The 23,885-nt window shown below is 41.9% G+C and overlaps 2 protein-coding genes across 3 annotated transcripts in view; both read right to left on the reverse strand.

Moving 5' to 3' along the window:
• LOC106498320 (uncharacterized) overlaps positions 1-23,885 on the reverse strand; it is a 120,035-nt gene that overhangs the window by 27,950 nt on the left and 68,200 nt on the right. The gene's annotated exons all lie outside the window — the stretch shown is intronic.
• Positions 1-23,885, reverse strand: part of PSMD1 (proteasome 26S subunit, non-ATPase 1) — an 83,840-nt gene that overhangs the window by 11,691 nt on the left and 48,264 nt on the right. For both annotated transcript variants that reach the window (XM_067301753.1, XM_067301752.1), the window contains 3 exons: positions 19,025-19,139; positions 15,778-15,894; positions 4,433-4,535 (listed from right to left, as the gene is read on the reverse strand). In XM_067301753.1, coding sequence (XP_067157854.1) covers positions 4,433-4,535; positions 15,778-15,894; positions 19,025-19,139 — 335 coding nt within the window. The remainder of the gene's footprint in view (positions 1-4,432; positions 4,536-15,777; positions 15,895-19,024; positions 19,140-23,885) is intronic.

The following is a 23,885-nucleotide window of genomic DNA, read 5'->3' on the forward strand; positions in this document are numbered from 1 at the left end:
TACCTGTAGCAAGGCCAGGCCTCAGTGGAACTGTCTTGAGTTTGAGGCACAACCAAAATTAGTTTTTGCTACCAAAAGCAGTGAAACCCCTTAATGAAGCAGTAATGTGATCTTTGGTATCTGTCAGGGTCAGAAAGCCCTAGAAGCAGCAGGGCAAGACACGGGATTTGGATGTCCTCCTGTAAAATACTCTGCATACACACTGTCTCCTTGCTTTTTGGAGAAAGGCAATGACATGGTCTCATCTTTTACCAGTGCCTGCTCTGCTCACTGCTTCTCTTCATTACTTTCTTCCATACCGCTCTCATGTACTTGTATTTGAATTTACAACACTGTGAAGGAGGGACTGCCTGAGGTGCTGTGCTATCCTCAGACATTGCACACACAAATATCTGGTCTTCTCCCCCACTTTTCCTATGAGCCTTTCTTCACTGCATCAGCGTATAAGGGCCAGATCAGTAATCTGCAGATATTCTGTATAAAGCAGCCCAGTGAATATTAAACAAGCAGCTTAAATTAATTTTTAATCAGACTTTTGGAATTTTATTTTCCAAATTTATTTTTAACCTTTAGAATTCTATTATCCAACCTCTGGAATTTCCTGGCTGAGCAACAGATTTCATATTCAAAAGATGCTGTCACGCTACTTCTTTCTGCTGTTCTATATCCACACACACTCCACCCTCACTCCCAGGGCTTTGTGGGGAGCAGGAAAGGTGGAGAGACATGATATTGCACAATTGCGATCTATCTTCGTGATTAAGTAGCAGCCCTGACAACCTGGAAGGGAACACATTCCAGACCTTAGGCTGGATGGATAAAAGCTGTGAGATGGTGTTGGGCTGGGGAGGGGGGGGAACCAGCACACGCGCACCAAGATTTTCAGAGCTCCTTGGTAGTGCTATAAGGTCCAGCTCCCAGAATTCACAGTGCTACAGTGGCAAAGTTGCTGGAATTAAAATGGCTGTTCTGAAGGCTGTGAGGATCCACTAGGTAAGTTAGCATTAGTTAACAAGGAGGGAGAGTGCAACAAGCAGACGCTGATGATTTACACTTTGATGAACCTGCTCTTTACATAGTCACAGTGGTACTCTTGTAACATCCATCACAGTGTTCTACAAACTTAGTTCCTTCAACAAGTTTTCGGACAGAACAAATGCTTTGCTGATCATACCACGGCACAGCCCATATCGCACAGCCCAGGACAGCACGCCAGTGCAACCTTCGTTAGATAAGGTTCCCTCACAAGCCCTGGAAATAAGCCTCCGACCCTAGCCCAGGTAGCATCCCTTTTTCAAATGATATCATACTGTTTCTTTCTTTATCAGTAAAGACTTACAACTCACTTCATCTAAACAAGAATGAAGGCAACCTGAACTTAGTGCCAGCCCAGAAAGGCCAAAGCCTCATCCACTTAAGCCATCAACGCCCTGGCAGAATCAATTCCAGCATGTGCCAACAAGGTGATTCACATGGGCAACAAAACATGGGGTAGCTCTGGTCCAATGGATAAAAACACCAACAAAGGGTAATGGCTTTTGTTTCTAACTACCAAAGTTCGAGCCAATTTTACATTAGGAGCTTGTAAACAGGGACAGGCAGGAAAAAGGTGGGAAACAACATCTTTGTTGATGAAGGGTTAAAGTAGCACTGAATTCAACACATGGGAGGGAGGCCCATATGCATCTAAGTGTCTTTTATACTAAAGTCTCTAAGATCCAAAATATAACACATCATGTGAGATTCATATTTGCAGAGACAGCAATTAGGAGATGGGCAACTCTCTTCCTCTGTCATTTGGATGTGACACTCTCTTTTCTATCACCCGTCACAACTGTCACCAGAACTGCGGAAGATTCAGTACATTCACCTTCATGCTACCCAGTGATACAGTTGGTCCCCAACCACTGCACAACTGACCCCACCCAAATGTCTCTTAAATATCCAGAAAAGGACAGTCCAGATATACTACATAAATATTTGCTTAGTGACTGCAGCTCCTCCTTCGTCCTCACTGATAGAGGAATGCTGCATTAAGAACCAGAGAGGATACCTAGAGTCCAGAGGGCAAAAAAGTTTAAGTAGGTTAAATGTTGAAGTTTAATTAGATCATCATATCCCTTTTATAGCTCACCTTGACAAATACATATTCCAGATAATAAAGCATGTTAAATTAATTTTGCAAAGAACGGAAAGGGAGTTGTCAGCCTGGAGTGAGAGAGCATGTTTGCATATGACAGGGAGAATTAAGTGTTCAGAGGTTTGGGGAAAAAAAACTAAGCTAAATTTAGTGTGCCTATTTTTTACTTATTTTATTAAAGAAACAAAAATGTGGCTGCTGTGGCCTAACAACTAGACAGTGGCCATATTCTTCATTTCCACTTCAGAGCTCCCAAGGCACTCTCCTTCTTGCGTGAAACCGTGAGTCCACTGACTGCCTTACTGTCAGAGCAAGAAACCCACCTCCAACACATCACTTCCCAGTCCCACACTGGAAATGCTGCACTTTTGATCAAAGTCTGTCACTGAAAGAGAATTATACTTTTCTCCTTTCAAAAATAAATAAATAAATAATAATAATTACAAGTTCAATTGCCCCAGCTATGGCAGATGACACAAAGAACCTTTTCTTCCTGGAAGTGATACATTCTACAGCTCATTGTTTCAGATAAGCATTTGTGGTTGCATGGGAAAGAGAAAAAGAATTTGTTCTTTTTAAGAGTCTCTAGTGAAAGTGGCAGTAGGTTAAGAAAGGGTTCACAGCCTTCCCCACCAGCACAGCAGTTTCTATAAGTAAGAAATAAAGAAGTAAGAAGTTGGCACAAATTCACATGTAGTTTATTAAAATTGGATGCTTCTGGTTTCCAAGTCATTATAGAATACATGAGTGACACAAGAAGCAAATAAGGTTTTAGCTGCATTTTTATGATTTAATCCTTAAAGTTAGGAATTCAAAACAAGTCTGCACTGCTGAGAGAAAAATCTCTTTGAGCCAGTTAGGCTCTGGCTTCCCAGCAACCCAGTATAAGCATAGGAATGACCAAAACTAGAGAAACAGTCCTGTGCCAAGAATATTGCTAAGCTTGAGCTCTAGGAGGGGTACCTTGGAAAGAAGGTGGAGGATAAAGGAGGTCATTCATGTTGCTTCCGTCTCTGGCTAGCCCTAGTCTTAAAGCACAGAGCAGCTCAATTGCCATATGAACACCAAAGAGAGAGCTTTTTAAGGACATTTCCATGCAGATAGGTGCAGGCAGCTCAAAGTTTTTCTCCACCTCACCCCCCTTCCAATGGGCTGGACACATAGTAATTTCATACAGACACTGTGTAACCACGTAAGCACAGTGCTGTGCTTAAGCCATGCCACGGGACAAGTATTACCCTAAGACAGTCCTCTGCTTATGTGACTTCAGGGCTAACCTTGATCTCAGGAGTACAGGGAAGAACAGTTTGTGTCCACCTTTGTAGGCCTACAAAGGGGAATAGGACAGGGAACTGCATGGCAAGAAAGGGCCACAGCACAAGAGATGGGAGAAGCTGTGTTTGGATGCACAGGTCAGCACTAGAAAATTGGAAAGGGGGTGCTATGGATACCTACAGCACTGTATAAGCCTAAACTCCAACAGAAGGAAAAATTCAAAACAGAACATGGTCTGCCCTCTTTGCTTACAGAAACTTTCCTTAAGGTTCCCTAAGGTCCTGCAGTTCAGCCCCTATGAAATGCTAATGCCCTTACAGAAACCTATCTGTGGCTCAGCCTTTAGTCATTAGTACTCATGTAGTGATGTTCCACAGACTAGAAGGCAGGACCCTTTGGGAGACTAGCACTGGCTCTTCTGAAGTAACACCCATGCAGTTAATTGTACTTCCCTCTTTGCATAACACTTCTAATAATCAAGAAAGGGGCAAAACCTAGTCACTAAAAACTTATTTAATACATTTAATAAAAAATAATAATAATAAAAAAGTTTTAACTGGTCACGTCAGGTTTTAACAGAAAATGCGAAGTAAGTTTACAAGAGGACTGGATACTGCAAGGTTTCCAAGTTTCTGGAGAAGCTGCTTACGTGCAACAACGAAGAAGCAAATAATAACAAGATATAATGCTACAAATCAGCATTCAGGGTGACAAAACAGACCCAGAGCAAAAAGACTGTATTTGTCCAGACTCCTGGACAAGAATTCTGCCCCAATGACTGGCCTGAGTTTATTCTAATTGAAGCACACTGATACGAGTTGAAATGGCAAAGCAGGGTTTACTTCTTTAATTAGATAAAATGATCTGAAATTAGAGATTTCTTGATGCTACTACATAACAGGCATAAAAGCCAGCACCTCACCTCCCAAATGAAATTTGGTATTATAGCTATTAGAAGCATTCTGTAGTCAAACAAGGATAAGAAATTTTGACTGCTTTAAGTATTTGGGGAGTTACCTGCGTCCAAAATGCCTTGTGCCAGGATTGCTCCAAACTTTGCCATAACATCATCATGCTTATCATTGATCACTTTGGAATACAGCTGCCTGAACTGGCTGACCTGGAAGAGAGAAGAAAGAGAGAGGTTATACAACTGACTGGCACAAGTCAAATGTTTTGTCTTTAACACAGACATTCTGAATTTCTGTATCTTAGGATGACACTTGCTTTTTCAATGGTTTTAATTATTGGTGATACAAGTCATCCTACTAATAATTAATTACAGAGGTTTACCCCACTGGAGGACACCCAAAAAATGATTTTAAAGCCATCAGGATGGGCTTGCAACTAAACCACCTTCTGCAGTTCTCATAGGAATAGCTTGCGCATCTCTGAAGCATCACTGGAATAATACACCAACTGATGAGTTTGCAGCAAAAACTACTATACGTTCTTAGGTGCGTGACCCTGCACTTTATTAAATTTCCTCTAATTCCTACTGCTGAAAACCTCAAACCTATTCAGTTTTTCCTGTACAATATTTCTGCTGTATTGATAATGCCCCCATGATGCGTCATTAGCAGATTTTGCTACTGCACTCCTACCTTTTAAGTCAAAGTCATTAGTGAAAATATTTAATAATGTAACAGTTTATGTCATGATACATTTACCAATGCCTTAAGCGCACATTAGCAAGGGAAATTACTAAACCTTTGTTTATATTATCGTCATTGCTTAAAACAGCTTCATCTTTCACTGGTTAACTAAGTGTTGAAGAGAGAGAACAGTATCACATCCAGGAATATCTAAGGCTCTATCATAAATTAATAGCATATGCCTTTCAATATATACAGGTAAGCAACAACACAATTCAAATAATCTTTATGGCTGAAAAAGCAGACCAGGAAATCCCACTCTGCATCCCAATCAAAACCTGGGAAGCTGCTTCAGATAGATCCACCACATCTGGAAGAACCTTTTATGCTTCCACCCTAATTAACTTTGACATAGTTATCCATGTGACATTTTGTTTCCATTTTTTGTTTTCATACCAAGCTTCAACTTGGCATGCTCAAAAACTACGGAGGCCTCTTCAAAAAGGCTTCTTCCAAGATATCTAGCTTCTCACCACTGCTAGTCCATTTTGTTGCTGGTACCCAGGTCCTCTTCCTACATCTGCAGATAGAAGGACAAACCTCTAGCTCAGGACAGTAGGGCCGGACACGGCCACCACATACACAGAGAAGTTCCTAGTATTTCAAATTCAGTTACAGTTTCCAAATATAAAACCCTAATACCACATAAACTCCTAGTCACTTTTCACAGGCAAAGCACATGCTCCTTTCCAGAAACACCAGAGATCTCTGCTCACTGATGAGTGCCTGAAGAACAGTCTTATGTCTCAGCTGTGAAATGCTTAGTATCTGCTGTAGGCAAAGAAGCCAAGCTTCAAAACCGCTACTGGGAACGTACTCTCACAGAGCCCTGATGTTACCAGCAACTGGCTGTACCAATGCACGAGGCTTAAACACATAGTGAACAAAACTCAGCGAGTCCCCTGGCTGATTAGGGAACAGCAAACGGCCGACACTAGGTACACACAGAACATCACAAGCACCAGACCCACATGAGTCCAGTCAGCTCCCATATACAATAAAGTACCTAATGTATGGAAATACTTGGACACTCTTGCTCCCAGGAGCTGTCTTGGCCTTTCTGGGATGGACAGCATACAGTCCCAGAATCGCACAGCTACTAGAGTCGTAAAGCCTTCTAAATTGAGAGCATAAAACAGTTGCATAAACACAACGGCTCCAAGAAGAATAACTGCTGCTGTTGACATGCTTTTAAGACAAGGCCAGACAGCATCCAGTACTGGGGCAGAATTCAGGTGTTTTCCTGAATTTATATGGTTTGTCTCAGGGAGCAATGAGAAATCTAAAAATAGATAGAGAAAGAATTTTCCTGCCAGTGAAAGGGCAATTCATACAACTGAAGTCAATGTCATGAGAACTGTGTTGGGAATTATGTTTTATTAAACCAGGATTCAACAAGGTCAAAAGGGGGGGAAAAAAAAAAGATTGAAACAGAATGAAGAGCTGAATCAGGGGATAAGTCAAACTCAAAGGCTTAAGACAAACTCGAGAGGTTTCTCAGCAAAACGTGAGATTGCATTCCTCAGTAAAAACACATCAGAGCCATGAGGTAACATGGTAATTGAGGCAACAACAGCAACACATTTCATCTCATTTCACTTGCTGATTCTTGACCAGAGGCAGGAAGAAGCTGAAACCCTATCACTGAGATGTTATGTCAAACAGCTGGAGTGGGAAGAAGACAGAGGTGTTGCCTCCGCAAGCCCACGAGTGCTGTACACAACACCGTTTTGCCACCTGACACGCTTGGCGCACGCTTCAGGCCCCTGTTCTTTGCAAAGTAGTTCTCAATATGCATTAACTCATCACACTGTTTAAAACACAGGTGCCTTAAAGGAAGAGGCACGCTCCACTTGATACCTTTTCTTCCTTTGCCCTTTCAGTAACTAACCCAGCTGTGCTATTCGTCAGCTCAACCCCTTTAGCACTGACGACATCTAACCTGATGAGTTTTAAGCTGGTCTGTGACAGAGTGAAGAACATGAACATTCATATGAGGAAACCACAACCTGCTAAATGCAATTGTAATTAACCAATCTGATAGCCTTCTATGATGGAACGACTGGCTGGGTAGATGAGGGGAGAGCAGTGGATGTTGTCTACCTTGACTTCAGCAAGGCTTTCGACACCGTCTCCCATAACATCCTCGTAGACAAGCTCAGGAAGTGTGGGTTAGATGAGTGGACAGTGAGGTGGATTGAGAACTGGCTGAATGGCAGAGCTCAGAGAGTTGTGATCAGCGGCACAGAGTCTAGTTGGAGGCCTGTAGCTAGCAGTGTCCCCCAGGAGTCAGGACTGGGTCCATTCCTGTTCAACTTCTTCATCAATGGTCTGGATGAAGGCACAGAGTGCACCCTCAGCAAGTTTGCTGATGATACAAAACTGGGAGGAGTGGCCGATACCCCAGAGGGCTGTGCTGCCATTCAGAGAGACCTGGACAGGCTGGAGAGGTGGGCGGAGAGGAACCTCATGAAGTTCAACAAAGGCAAGTGCAGGGTCCTGCACCTGGGGAGGAATAACCCCATGCACCAGTACAGGTTGGGGGTTGACCTGCTGGCAAGCAGCTCTGCGGAGAAGGACCTGGGAGTGCTGGTGGACAACAAGCTAACCATGAGGCAGCAATGTGCCCTTGTGGCCAAGAAGGCCAATGGTATCCTGGGGTGCATCAGGAAGAGTGTTGCCAGCAGGTTGAGGGAGGTGACTCTCCCCCTCTACTCAGCCCTGGTGAGGCCACATCTGAAGTACTGCGTCCAGTTCTGGGCTCCCCAGAACAAGAGGGATGTGGCACTACTGGAGCAAGTCCAGCGAAGGGCTACTAAGATGATTAGGGGACTGGAGCATCTCTCTTATGAGGAAAGGCTGAGAGAGCTGGGCCTGTTTAGCTTGGAGAAGAGAAGGCTGAGAGGAGATCTTATCAATGTGTACAAGTATCTGAAGGGAGGGTGTCAAGAGGATGGAGCCAGACTCTTTTCAGTGCTGCCCAGTGACAGGACGCGAGGCAGCGGGCACAAACTGAAACACAGACACTTCCATCTTAACATGAGGAAAAACTTTTTCACTGTGAGGGTGACAGAGCACTGGAACAGGTTGCCCAGAGAGGTTGTGGAGTCTCCTTCTCTGGAGATATTCAAAACCCGCCTGGATGTGATCCTGTGCAATGTGCTCCAGGTGACCCTGCTTGAGCAGGGGGGTTGGACTAGATGATCTCCAGAGGTCCCTTCCAACCTCAACCATTCTGTGATTCTCTGATTCTGTGTAATAAAAGTGCTTTCTTCGTTTCACGCAAATGGACAGTCTTGTAACGCAGAAGCGATAGATCAGCCAGCCATCGTTAAACAATGGCTGTGAAGCTGAACAAAACACCAATTCTGCTGCAGAACAGGAGGTATTAATTAAAAGCAACAGTGGAAAAACAGCAGCTATTTCCATTACTCAGTCTAAGCAAGTTCAACAAGTTGTGTGTTAATATTAGCTCTCTATTCATCAGTTCCCTGCTGCATTAAAAAGTTCTACAATTATTCCTCCCCACCCCCAAAGGGAAGTGACTTGCATTTCCTTGCATTTATTAATGCTAAGATAAAGGAGCAAGGTGCATTTTCAGAGCAGTCACACATACAGGTGTGTGGCAGGGAGATACTGTACACACAATATACAGTTCCTTCTGTCTATACCGACCAAACTCTGCCTCTGCTTCACTCTATTTATACTTTTTCATGCTTTCCCAATTTTTATTTATAAAAGCTTACGGTATGGTTTATGTGCTTAATATAAACTGTTTCTTATGCCCAACCTCCTGCACCCTGGAAAAATACCTTAGCTTGCATTTAAAGTATTATTTCCCCTTGCTATTACTATTCCCAGGTTTTGAGGCAGAGTGCGTCCCACCAGCTGGCTCCTTTAGAAGCCCCACTGACTTCAGTAACCTGAAGTGGGGCCTCATGTGTTATCAAGGGCAACCACATATGGACTGGATGAACAAAAGCCTTCTGGGGAAAAAAATAAAATAAAATAAAATAAAATAAAATAAAATAAAATAAAATAAAATAAATCACTTTCAGTCTCTTCCAGTATTATTTGGGACAGACACACAGAGACAGAAGCAACATGTAACATTATTTCTCTGGTTGAGCTGAACGGTAATATTCGAGTGCCTCTGGTCAGAGCGTGTTACTTTGTTCCTGTGACTCCAGGCTCAGCTTTTGGGATTTGGAATATTTATAAAAACAGACAGATGTTACAAAGCTCTGAAAAATCACTCATTAGGTGGACTGTAATCTGGAATTTACACAGTAATCACATCTTCAAAGAAAGAAATCCTGGGCGAAACAAGGAGACATTCAGTAGAACTGCTAATGTTCACACTGGCGTCTGAAGTCTGACCAAGAAGCACCTCAGAGCACGGGGCAGAAACATCTCGTTTGGGAACCGCGAGGCAGCTCTCGAGCGGAGGAAGTTACTCGCTTCCAGCTGAGCGCGGCCAGCAGCCTCTGGGAGCATCGCTTCCCTAATATGGCTTCCACAGCTCCTGCTCACACATATATACATTAATACTGCCAGAGCAGATGAACAAAATGCTGCTGGCACCAAGCCCACCAGGAACCTATCAGCCGTGCCACCAGGACACAAAGAAATGCAGGGAACCAAATCACGGAAACTTGACTGCTAAAAGAAATGGGATCAATTGCCACCTCTCTGGGCAGGAGGGACAAGCTAAGGTGGGAAATCAGAGAGCAGGCTTTTACAAACAAATGTTGAAAGACTAAAATAACAAATAGTCCTTCTGCCCTCTACTTTTTAAATACTTTTTAAGTAGAAAATATCTGGTGCCATAGCAAGAGTATTCCGATTTCAGGTAAATTCTGTAAGGCAGAGATGCCTGTGGATCTTGAGCCATGGACCACTGCCAACCCTGGAAAACTGACTGAGAAATTATGCCCTTATCAAAGTTTTACTTTAAAATCAGCGGAAGCAAAATTGTTCCCCTCCAGAGTCGGAGACTACCAATCCTGGCCTTGGGAACCAGGCAAATCCAGACTGAAGAACTGACCCAACACTCAGACGCACACACTAAGCCTTGACGCTTATTCAAGCTGCTCCACTAAAGGGAATGCTTCACAGGAACAGACATTTTCAGTTGGGTCAGGTCTCAAGTGCTCCTTGGGAGACAGTCCACTTTGGCAGATCTAGCTGTGCCAGTTCAGGGAAGTACTGCCCTCACACAGCCATCGCTCCATCCCTTTGCAGAAAGCAACTGCCCTGGAGTAAGCAACAAGATATTCAAAGCAAGATGCCAAATGTTGCAATGAAAAAGACAGTGGCAGAAATATTCAGTTCTAACTTTGCTGTTGGGGCAGTCACCTCCTACAGAATGGAGCAAGATGTCAAAAGACAGTAATATCTTAAGCCATTGAAGCAAAATCTGCCAGTTTGTCTAGTAGAATCCTTTAATCTGCTACTATTTTTCATTCAAATCACAGTGATGAGCACATCACAAATTACTAAATAGGTTTAATGTGCTACAAAACCCACAAGCTCGGTTTCTCCCTTGAAATCTCCAAGCGTTTGCAAAATTTTGTATCATTTGGAAGTGCCATCAAGAAATTCATTTGGCAACTTCCAGGAAAACACTAAAATGACTCATTTCATCTTTAGTAACAATACACACACACCATTCTAATAATTAATGCTGGCCAAAACTACGTGCCACCAATTTCAAGCAAAGCCAAATAGGCAGCCTTGGAAACACTGAGGAAACAATGCAGGCTTTATGATGTGAGAATGATACAGCACAATTTCCTTTCACAAATCTGAGAGGCTGGGCTTTTTTTTTTTTTTTTTTTTAAATAATTTAATAGGTTGTTTACCACCTCTCCCTCCACCAGTCATCATCAGGCACACAGAGCCCGTGAGATTGTCTAAAAACAAGACTTAATAAACAAACAATTAACTAAGGGAAACAGGGTCAAATGATGCACATGATGCTTTTTGCAAATGCAAATTCTTAAGAGCAAGATTATCTTGGAATTTGTTCTTTAAAAGTCAGGTTTTAAAAATCAGTTGTGTCCGTTATCTATCCCTCTTCTTCGAAAACTGAAGTTATTCTCTATATGACCGCTCTTTCCAAGTACACAAAAGCATACACCATGCAGAAGCACTGCAGTAACAGGCTTAAATGAAGGAAAGCTAAGGTGCTACTAGAAGATTGCAAAAATCATTCTTGTCTCTTGAGAATCAGACCTAGCAAGACCTATCATTTCAGGTAATCCATCTCTTGCTGTTCTTCAGACCTGCTGGGAACTCGTAATGACAAGCTTCAAGTGCAGACGTGGAACCAGCACACCTCTGCAGCACCCTGTACAGAGGTGCCTGAAACCTCCAGGCAGGGAACTCGGGCACGTCTGGTGGAGGGCCACCACTGTGAGGAGCCAGAGGCCCAAAAGGCATCAGCAGAGCTGCCTCTCAAAAGGCTCAAACAGGTAATGTGTTCATGTCAAGCCACTCTAGGAATCAAAACGCAGGACAGCGGCAGCTCACAAAATGTTTAAAAAGCATCTACAGAAACATTTGCACAGTGGGACATACAAACATGGAAGATCTTCCTATGAGAAGCTGTTAAGACCAGCATGGTTGTCTGAACGGTCCTTTTCAGCACTCAGAAACTGTTTGGGGTTTTTAAAGAGTTCAAGATCTGAGGGTGACAGATGCAGAAACCAACAAGCAATGCCCCTTATGATCCCCCTACAAGGGGATCTATTTTCTGTAACACAGATTTTCAACACTGACGGTGTAAAGCCTTTCAAGAAAGATAGAGTTTAATAAAATATCAATATGCAAACCATCACCTATAGAAATCCTGGATCTAAATGGGAAAAAAAATAAAAATAAAAAAAATCAGGTGCTTATTCCCTAACATCATCTTAAAGAGAAAGATAATAGGCCAAGATGATCACAGGAGGAGAGAGGAAAAACCAGGAACTTGGTTATTATCTTCTCATTTTGCAAGATGACTACCCTAGCACAAAAACAGCAGTAGTAAATCAGATTCACAATGTTAGACATGTAGTATGTCTCCCAAATTGCTTTCTTAATTGCCCTGTAGGTCATAATGAAGTTGTCATGGATTCCTGTTACAATGATCTCATCACATCTGTAATTTAGGATTCCATTTCACAAAATAAACTTGTTACTGTTCTATATCCTGCACTGATATTGTTCTCAAGTGTATCAACAGAGGTCAGGAAAATCATGTTGACTGCACCTGGGGAATCATGTTCCAACTCTTAAGAGACCAAGTCAGTTTTATACAAGATTTGCAATCCCTTTTGGCCCTTAAGCAGCCTGTAAGGTCCAGGGACCTCCAGACCATGACAAGTCTTTATTTAAACACTCCTATAGGTGAGCACAACAACCTAGGAAGACAAGTACAGAGGTAAGAGGAGAGTAAAGGTGATACAAAAGTATACAACTACATTCTCTCACAACAAAAGCAAGTTCTTTAATACCAAAATACTTTGATTTTTACATCTCTACCTATTGCTGAAATTTCTGCATTTCAACACTCAGCTCTCAAAAATCTGTAATTCTTTACTCCTAAAAAGTTTGAAGTCGTCTTTTTCCAATACTTGTAAATACTCTTAAAAAACAAACAAACAAAAAAACACCTTCTAAGTCTCCTTTCCTGTTTAATCTTTTTAGACATATACCTATGCAACATCTATGCAGAAGCAGTAAATGCATTTTGCAACCACAACCCCAGCTAGTACAAAGGAAGGACTGTCGCTATTTGCAGAACCATTAATGGTTCCACACCAGATTCTGAGCTGGAAAAAAAAAAAAATCTATTGGAAAGTCACAGCAGTTATATGAGCAGACATGGTAACTTGTTTGTTATGCTCATACAAATGGAAGAGTTAGGACAAAGTTACTAGAAAAGTTTGGGAAACAGATCACCATCCCTTCCCCATGCCTCAAATTCCAATGCCAAGGGAGGGAAGGGAAGATAAAATGCTTAAAACAGAATTTAAGTAAAATCTCTGGGAAGTATGATAAAACAGGGCATTTGCTCTATCTATTTAAGGAAGATTATTTGCTATCATCTTCGTAACAAATTATCACCAGAGGATTTAAATCCTCATAACCGAAAGCACACAGCTCACAAACAAATCATCTATGGGAAAAAGACAGACAACCAACCAAAATAAAAAGTAACGGCAGGAAGCTGGTCAGAGCATACGTCACAAACTTTATCAAAATCACTGTGTCTCACACGCAAAGCATCTCAAAGTATTTAGCGGTAAGTGAGACAACAATCTGAAACTTAAATGTAATTGCTTCAATTACTTAAATGTAAAATTTAGCTTCTTCACAACTCTATCAAGACCACCAGTATGACTTGTGGGACACAAAATCCAACACGCTCCTCTTACCAGCTGCCCATGTAGCAAAGCAAAAGCTCATGCACATCAGGTTAGACGCTTTGGTACACAGTGTGCAATTTAGGACTCTAATTGGACTAAAATATGTCACTGCAATCCAAAAATGGCTGGTGATCTCAACTTCACCCTTTCACATCAGATGAAAATATTTTTTCTTCAGGCTGGCAGACAGCTCCAAAAAAAAGTTTCCCATGGATAATAAGTAATTTAATTGCCTGCATATTGCTCAAAATATACGGAAGAACTCCTTTTACCTTTGAGCAAGACATTACGATGATTATAGCTAAATTTGGGGGAGATTGCTTCATTCAGAACAAGTAAAATTGATATATTATGGGTTTAGTTCCTAAAACAGCAGATTATTTCAGGGATTCCTCATGAGTTTATAATCTGTAGTTTTTTTGTTTTTTTTTTAATCTGCCGCACTTCCATGTTTGGGTAAGGAATTGCCTTCTATATCTGTATTATATAACACAGCACAAATTTTGACTCATAAACAGGACTTTAGCATAAAGCTCTTTCAGTTCTTCTCCCTATTTCTTAAACAAGCCACTTAACCCCAATTACATATCTCATCCTCTATTTGCCCACCCACTATTAAAAAAAACAAACAAAAACATTTAACAACCCTGCATATTACTGCGCACATACCTCTGAAGTCAGAGTTACCAGGATTTTGGGGGGAAAGAGATCTGACTTATTACCTAAAATGAGCCATATTTTTTCTAGCTGCTTTCTTATCTCTGCTTTTATTTAGGCCTCTCAGACTCTTCCACCTAACATCTCAAAGAACTGAAAACTCAACAGACAGACTTAGCAGGTAATCCAGGACAAACCGTCTCAGAGTTTGTCTGACTGCTTCAGAGCAGCCTCTGCAATTCCCATCCCAAGAGGATTAGGGTACTTTGCAAACTGTAATGAATTTATTCACATAATGCCCTTTGATAGAAGCATCCTCCTCTTTTTCTTGCAGGTGGGAAACTGAGTCTCAGGAGAGCTAAACAATTTGCCCAATGTTACAGACGTACACAGATGTACAGAGAGGAATGATTAAACCTGATCTCTTAAGTTCAGAGCTGGTATTGCAACCACCCTTCCGAGAAGGATTAGAGATCAAGGAAGAAACAATAAAAATGAAAAGCAGCCTCTCTCCACAGAAAAGAATCCTCAGCTTCGCATTGCAGAGACTTCACGTCTTGGAGGGCGAGAGGATCCGACAGAACTCTGGTTTCCTCCACTGGTTTATTCAGTTGAATCACAATTCTGATAATATAAATAACATTTCCAGATTCTGCCCAGGGAAAAATAACTTTTTTTTTTTTTAAATAATTCAAAGGAACAAATTGCCTGCCAGCAAATCCCCGTGTTCTGTGGCTTGGAAATACCAAGACACCTGTACTTGTAGAATTCCCTTGCCTCCTTTCCAAAGTAAAACTTTCCACTGGAAAAAAAGAGGGTTTTTCTCTTTCTCCCCCTCCAAAAGCAGTAAAAAGGGCAGCTGTTTACTATCGTAGTTCAGTTTTGGAAATGACATCAATAAAAGCAACCCATAGATCACAGATGAGCAGCAAAGTACCAGCTACAGCTCTGTCTCAGCACTCACCAGAGCAGATGAAATGTGGAACCTCAGAACTTCTATTAATGCAGACTTTTAGTCTGTACAAATGTTTGCATATTATCAGCTGTCATATATTCACAGGGCAATCTATTTTTAAAAGCTAAACACAGCACATGCAATCCTTTTTGCCTTCTGAGCAGAAAGAAAAAAATCCATTTAGAAAAAAAAAGTATTTTGCTAGACAGTGACTGAGCCTCTTCTGATGGAAAAAATTGTTTCACCTGAAAACTACAAGACAAGATAAAGCAGCAGCACAGTCATAACAGCACTTCCCTGGACAGCAACCACATCCAACACCGAGTTCAATATTGTTAATAATAATAATAAAATAAAAGTAAAATTTAAGAACAGTGTTCATGTAAATCACAAACATACAGAACTCGACAGTGGTTAGCTGGTGGAAGCACTTCCCTATTATTACAAGGTAGTTTTAGACCTTTTAAGAAACAGTGTATTTATTCATGTAACATCTAGAGTTAAAACGCTGCTGTCTAGCAGGCAACTTCCAATCAGCGTGCATCATCTCCCATTCAAAAGTGCATGCTCTGACCCACACAGGAGTTTAATGTCAATGCTTACGTGCAGCACTAAGCACACACAACTTGGTGTCTGTGACCATTTTTCCACCCGACAAGTCAGTATGTAACCCATTACCTTTGGGCAGGTAATCTCAGTCTGCTGGATCATGATAAGGGCAGATGCAATCAGAGCTCCTTGACGTACATAGTTCACAGGATCGTTTGTCATCGGCTCAAGCAAATTAATTGCTTCCTAAAAAAACCCCAAGAAATAAGCATTCAGAAAGTTAACACTATTGTTTTCAGTACCCTACAATTCAGTATTCTAAGGCAAGGTTATTAGATTAGGGCTATTAGATATATATTTTTTAATATATTTTGCTCATTCTTGCTAAATGAAGTATAAATCTGTATTTCTGTGGATCTTCATCCAAAACTGGGAAGGAAAAAAAAAAGAAAAAAAAAAAGACCAACAAAACAACAACTAATGGATGGACCAAGATCTACCAGCAGAAACAAGGCTGTAAACAGATGTATTCAGCACATTAGAAGTACTGACAACAGCATGTATTAAATACTACATATAAATTATTCTTACACTTTTTTTGCTATTCTTCACAATGAAATACATCAACATTACCTTCATTTTTTGTTCAAAGAACAAATGAACCAGGGATATCAAACAGCAAGTCAGAGGTTATAAGAGATGGTAATACAACCCAGGTCCCAGATTTTTTGGCCCTACTCTTTACTGTTAGAACATAAAATGCCGAATATCACATGAAAGCGCTCATCTCAAACTCGCATCAAGTAGAGCTGTCTCTACACACCCATAAGGTAAACCTGTGTTTTGAAAGCATTTCAAAACACTCTATTGCTTTTTCATATTCAGTAGCTTCTCAGCTAAGCGCAACACTAACATGATCTGCAACAGATCTAACAAAAAGCATTTCCTTCAATCTAGGCATTGAACAGCGATTATGAAAAGCCTTAAGAGATTCTATTGTAATATATGCTGCTTAAGTGTACCCAAGACCAGCATTTGCAATCTGCAGGCATCTCAAACTGAATCAGTGCTTTAGGCACATTTTTAATCTCCATTTACAGTTCCACCACTTTGCAAGCCATGACTTAAAAAGAATTACTACAGACATAAATTCATTTCTAACCATGCAAGATCCCCCAGTGCACATTACACAAGACAACTGAACTCATCTAAACTCACTGCTGGCAAATGAAATCTCTCTCTCCTTCTTTAACTTCCTTTCAGCTGTACAGCCCCTACCCTATCCTGTGCTAGCTGCAGCCCTCCTCCCACCACTCAGGGAGCCTTTCCAGCTTGATAACTCAGCAGAAACCAGGTCACTTTTTTTCCCCCTACCCCAGGTTAGTTTTCTGTGAGTTTGTGTCTGAGTCAGCTCAATGAGGAACTGGACATGAGACAAAGCCAAAGATAGCAGGAGGGACCAACACTACCCGTTTCAACAGCAGCAAGCTGTTAGTCTGTTCAGCCAGCCTTCACCAGCCACACTCTTCAGATCTAAGTGGAATAAATCCTAGAAAGCAATTTGTACAGCCATGGACTGTACAGGTAGGTTTGGCCTGTGGCAACAGCAGAGGCTGTCTAAGAGCACTCAGAAATGGCACATGAAGCAAGCTGTTAGATACACTTTTGAACGGAACAGTAACAATTAGACATCCATCCTAACAAGCTCAAAGAGCTTTTTAAATCTATTACGTGATCTTCTGATTATAGAAGTCAGATAGATTCACTTGTCAGTCCTGTGTACGGAGCTCTCTCCTGTCCATGCTTAAACTGAGGACAGCAGCAAATGCAATTGAACGGTTCGAGTCTCCTAGCACAGAGCTCTCAGTGTATTTCTGTCAGTGGGAGAATTAAAAAAAAAAAAAAAAAAAAAGTTGATTTTATATAAAACACTATTTCTAAGAACCACTTCTAGAAAATACCATGTCTTCTCTTAGACTGCTTTTAGCAAATGAGCTATCTTGAAGGCTGTGCTTCTCTGCCTGAAGGTATCATGGGTATCACATTCATCCCTTAGCATACATTTACTAGCATTTATGGAACATCCACTGTGACAAAAAGCTGAATTTAATTTCTAACCTCCAAAATTGAATATATTTCAACTTAGCCTTAAAACCTGCTAGCCCAGGAGACATGTAACATATAATATAATGATATATAATAATCAGATGTTTCTGATTATTTCTGATATATATAACCACATGTTTCAGATCTTTGTTGTGCAAAGCATCCAGAAATAAAGCAGACATCTTTGTGCACCTAAGAGCATTTCCACTTAAATCGACTTGTCAGATGAAGCAGGTTAAAAATAACTAGTTTTTTGATGCCACCTTCCACTTGAGAATAAAGCAACCTGGATAAAAATAGGACTTTCAGCTTGCTTTCAAGTCTGCATGCTTTAGATACTGAAGATGGCAGGCAGCGCATGTCAGCATTCTTTGCATTTCACAACACGGGTGACATGCTAGCAAGTGCTCACGTGAAAGAATGAAAGACCAAATGTTGAATACTACCTGAGAAAGGGATGAGACTGATAAGCATGAGATGTATCAAAGACTTGAAGCATGAAATACTACTTTTGCATGGACAGTCTGTGCACCTATTTGTGTTTCAAAACTGTGATTCAGCACCAGTACAGGTTATATATGCATTTGATAAAGTGAGTAGTTTACCCCAAAGCTTACTTGTCCCTTGCTCCACAGAGTCCTTACTTTCCACAGCAGAAATGGGAATCCTTCTACTCTAAAAGCCCCCTGCTACTATCTATGAGAAGTATCCTTCATGTACAGATACTTTTAAAGGGAAGGTAAGGCTTATTGACTGAGTCATATACCTACAAATACAGTAAATTTCACTGCACTTGGCTTTACCATGTGGATCTTCCAGGAATACTTATCACAGAAAAGGAGGAGGGAGCTGGGAATTATGTGACGTACTTGTTAACTTCCTGTCACTGCCAGAAACCAAAAGTAATCTGTAAAACCTCAACACCAAAGGCAAAGGACTAATGATTTTGGAATACTGAACTCACATTTAAAGTTCAGTGGCAACTCACTGACAGTAGGAAAACTCTAAGAAAAATCTTGGAGACAAATTCCAAGAACGTGGCAATAACGTACAAAAACATTCTTCTACTTTATCTACTCTGTTTACAAGTAGAAAAAGAATCTCTATGGCCAGGACAGTTAAAGAATTTGAAGAAGCACTGCTGAACTCCAGCTGGCTAGAAGTGTACGTGTGCGAGAAATCTGATCTCTGTGTGATGTTTCTGCACAAATCTCTCGGCAGAAGGAAAGAGCAGAAAGAGTCTTGGCATCTGACAGCTTCTGGTCCTCACCTTGTTTCCAGTGCCCGCACAGCAGATACCCAAAGCCATGGCAGCCCCATAACGCACATGGGGGTTGTAGCTCTCTGACAGCAAAGAAACCACACTCGGACACTGCTCGGGAGTCCTAGAAAAAGGCAAAAGAGAATGGTCTTTGTTATTGTTCTTCAAAATTTGGAGACTTCACTTTCTGTTCGTACTGGAAAAGGTAAATTGTCTTTCCACACAGTACACTGTTTCTCACTATATAAGAGAAGGACTGGAACAGATGGATGTATAAGGAATACAGGGAAGTGCACAAATGAATAAACCTCCCCATCCCAGCAGGTATAAGGGAAACTACAAATTGCAGTGATTATGGCTGCTTCCAAAGTGCCCATCACCAGGTTATCTGGTCCATTTTACTATGTCTTGCAGCCTAGACTAGCTTCTTAGTTGTCATGTTTGCAATCCTAAAAACAGTTCTGCAAACTATTCACTTTGACTATAAGCTGCTTTCAGACTGAGATGTACAAATGAAGAGCCAGAAACACCTTGGTTTTAGCTTTCAGTTCTAAATTAGTTTGTGACACTGGCACTTCCCATCTCACATTTCCTATACAGAAAGATGGGGCTGGATGGTGGCAGCAGTACATGTGGTACACTGGAAATATGGCACCACGTAGGATCATTAAATGGCTATCAAAGCACTCAACCAACCTGAGAGGCAGAAAAAACACTATAGGGTATATGCTCCAGCATTGTTTTTATTTAAATTCATACTTGAATCAGAACAAGAGCTAAAAAGGACCTCAAGCTATTTTCTAGTTTATTCTCCTGCCTCCAGGCAGGATCAATTCTGTAGGGCCTTTCTAAGAGATGTTTGTCTCAACCTCCAAATGAAGTCAGGAGAGACAAGGACAGTGTCTTCTGCTGTGCACGGGACTGAGGACACAAAAGATGCTCATGTAACCATACTCATATTTCACTTCTACACTTCACAGATAACCAGTCAGTTTCTATTCTAGCTACTGTCTCTTCCTGTTTCCAAACTTTTCCCACAGTCCTGTTTTACTCATCCTAAACTCCCTTCTACACTCCTCTCTTCTGCCCCTGTTAGCTGCAGGCAGGTAGCATCTCCACATGGTTTCCAATCCTGCTTCAAGCAATGCTGAAGGCATCTGGGTTTCATAGGCTACTCAGTCCTTCAGCAGTAACAGCAGCAGTACTCAGAACTCCTGTCTCGCCTCCCCTGCCAACAGTCTGCCTCTTTTATGAAGTTGCCCAAAACATCAGCCTAAGGGAAAGAATCCTGCCTAACCACCCCACCACCACCACCACGACAACAAGAATAAACACAAAACTGCTGGTAGCTCTGCTGCCTCTAAAATGCAGTCCTGACTAGGAATGCCAAAAGAAAGGGATGAGCTGGGAAACAAACCTGGATTCTGTCCTGCAAGCAATCAGCAGAAGTGAAGACTATAAACTAAAAGACACATTTAAAATTACCTGTCAATCTCTTGCTCAAATAACAGCTTGAATACTGACAATGTTTTTTAAAAAAATGAGCTGATGCGGAGACTGGAAATCACAAGCCCTGTAATAAATGAGCCCAAGCATTCAGCTGCACAAAAGACTTCAGCTCTTGCACGGACTCTTAACACCTTTGTGTTTGCTTTACTTCAGCAAATGTTGAACAAGCAGATTGTGAGCCAAAGAAGAGGAAAACATCTTCTGGCAAAGATGTGATTATGCACTTTCAAGCATTAATCATTAAATTCCTATTCAGAAATCTGGATTTTATAAAATCATTAACTTGGACAGATCTTGGTGTCTGCAGAGTCAGAAGTTCTGGAATGTTTTTTATTATAAAATTGGGATTAATCTACACTATTTGATTAAAGAATTCTTAGCCAGGTTTACTATTATTTAATTCTTAGCCAGGTTTACTATTATTTATGACAACTATTTTGAATGCTTTTATCTGAAAACTATCCTCAAAGCAGTCAAATATTTTGACAGGTGGTCTTCTGTAAATTAACTTTTGGGAAAGAGGAGGAGAAAGGCAGGAGTGAAAAAGGCAAGTGAGAATGATATTCTCCGGGCATCTGAGAGGTCAGATGCACCTTTTTAAAAGATGACAAAAATATCAGCAATTACTATGGTGAAAATATTTAGTCTTCGGTTAAACAAAGATATGGCTGGGAAAGCATTATTCCTTCTATTTGGAACTCTTCTTAACAGACAGGTCTCACTACATGCTCTTTTAGTGCGCATCTACTCTTGGGTTTGCTGACCTCTACATAGTAGGCCTGGAAAGGCTAAAGATGCCTAGGAAATTTAGGAATTAAACCCACCTAGCGAATTCCAGTTCCTTCCCCAGTAACTCAGTCCTCTCAACACTGGAATCTTCACTTTAATAAGGAACTAGAGGGCAGAATCACAAGGAGGTAGAGAGAAGCCCAAGAGCTCGGGGCTCTGTGAAAAAGCTCATCAGAGGAATAGGACTTCAGCATGTGACAGCACCGCCGGCATCAGTGCTTAAGCCATAACATTTGCCTGCTCACTCTATGGCTGAGACGCTTTATGAAATTCTACACCTTGTTGCCAAATAGCCAATACAAACCCCAAATCGTACTTGGTGACGTTCATAAAATACAAGACAATTTTGCTGAGCGATCAGATGAAAAATAATAAAAAAAAATCTCATTAGTAGCTGCAGCCGTAGTTGCGTTCACATGGCATTATTAACCACTGGCAATCCATTTTGGGAATATGTTTAAAACATTATCACACTCTCCTTCCTCCAGCCTGAGGTTTTCACCCTTAATGAAGGGCATAGCCATGCAAACTGCTGGCTTGACATGCAGCACAACAGGGGGGCAGTTCTGCTGCTGATGGAGGAAGTTTCCACTTCATTGGTACCAGACCTCATACAGGTTCCCAAACCAACCCCATCGCTCTGGCTCCCTGCTGGAAACTTCCACCACCTCTGCTGTGCCAATGGCTAGGTCAATGTGGTTATGGCCTGACAGAGTGGAAACCTCTGGTGGGAGAGGAAGACAGGTAACAAGCAGAGTGTGTGTGTGTGTGGGGGGGGGGGGGGGGGGGGGGGAGAAAAAAACCCAACAACACAGTAATAAAAGAGATAAATGGTTTATCAGAAGTCACACTGAGCAATAGTCTACTCTTAGTCAGTCCTAATACAGACATATATTATTACTATAAGTTAAATATAGAAATCAACGTCACATGATATACCAGAATAACATCTGGAGACTGAGTGGGCAGAAGCTTCATCTCAGACACAATTTCCACCCTACCCCCTCCCCCCAAAAAATAAAAAATCTAAACCTGAACTACATTTAACATATTGTTCATCCAGAAGTCATAGCCCTCTGGTCTGTCCTTCCTGTAACAGAGGCCAGTAACTTCATCCAACAAATTCCTACATTAATGCCTAAGGCATGTCACTATATTGAGCTGTATATTTTAGAAAGATGGGCAATGTTTATTTTTAAACCAAATTATCTTTAAGGCACCGGTTCCTTCCTTTTTTCCTAACACCAGTTTTGCTCAGCAGTTTGCTTTTGCAATTACATTTTACTACAACAGCAAAAGAACTGCCTTATTATTTCCTTCAGCCATCTCCAAGCATGTGGAGGAAAAGAAGGTGATCAGGAGTAGTCAGCATGGCTTCACCAAGGGGAAATCATGCCTAACCAATCTGATAGCCTTCTATGATGGAACGACTGGCTGGGTAGATGAGGGGAGAGCAGTGGATGTTGTCTACCTTGACTTCAGCAAGGCTTTCGACACCGTCTCCCATAACATCCTCGTAGACAAGCTCAGGAAGTGTGGGTTAGATGAGTGGACAGTGAGGTGGATTGAGAACTGGCTGAATGGCAGAGCTCAGAGAGTTGTGATCAGCGGCACAGAGTCTAGTTGGAGGCCTGTAGCTAGCAGTGTCCCCCAGGAGTCAGGACTGGGTCCATTCCTGTTCAACTTCTTCATCAATGGTCTGGATGAAGGCACAGAGTGCACCCTCAGCAAGTTTGCTGATGATACAAAACTGGGAGGAGTGGCCGATACCCCAGAGGGCTGTGCTGCCATTCAGAGAGACCTGGACAGGCTGGAGAGGTGGGCGGAGAGGAACCTCATGAAGTTCAACAAAGGCAAGTGCAGGGTCCTGCACCTGGGGAGGAATAACCCCATGCACCAGTACAGGTTGGGGGTTGACCTGCTGGCAAGCAGCTCTGCAGAGAAGGACCTGGGAGTGCTGGTGGACACCAAGCTAACCATGAGGCAGCAATGTGCCCTTGTGGCCAAGAAGGCCAATGGTATCCTGGGGTGCATCAGGAAGAGTGTTGCCAGCAGGTTGAGGGAGGTGACTCTCCCCCTCTACTCAGCCCTGGTGAGGCCACATCTGAAGTACTGCGTCCAGTTCTGGGCTCCCCAGTACAAGAGGGATGTGGCACTACTGGAGCAAGTCCAGCGAAGGGCTACTAAGATGATTAGGGGACTGGAGCATCTCTCTTACGAGGAAAGGCTGAGAGAGCTGGGCCTGTTTAGCTTGGAGAAGAGAAGGCTGAGAGGAGATCTTATCAATGTGTACAAGTATCTGAAGGGAGGGTGTCAAGAGGATGGAGCCAGACTCTTTTCAGTGCTGCCCAGTGACAGGACGCGAGGCAGCGGGCACAAACTGAAACACAGACACTTCCATCTTAACATGAGGAAAAACTTTTTCACTGTGAGGGTAACAGAGCACTGGAACAGGTTGCCCAGAGAGGTTGTGGAGTCTCCTTCTCTGGAGATATTCAAAACCCGCCTGGATGCAATCCTGTGCAATATGCTCTAGGTGACCCTGCTTGAGCAGGGGGGTTGGACTAGATGA

Source organism: Apteryx mantelli, chromosome 9 (assembly GCF_036417845.1).
Source record: "Apteryx mantelli isolate bAptMan1 chromosome 9, bAptMan1.hap1, whole genome shotgun sequence".
Taxonomy (NCBI): domain Eukaryota; kingdom Metazoa; phylum Chordata; class Aves; order Apterygiformes; family Apterygidae; genus Apteryx; species Apteryx mantelli.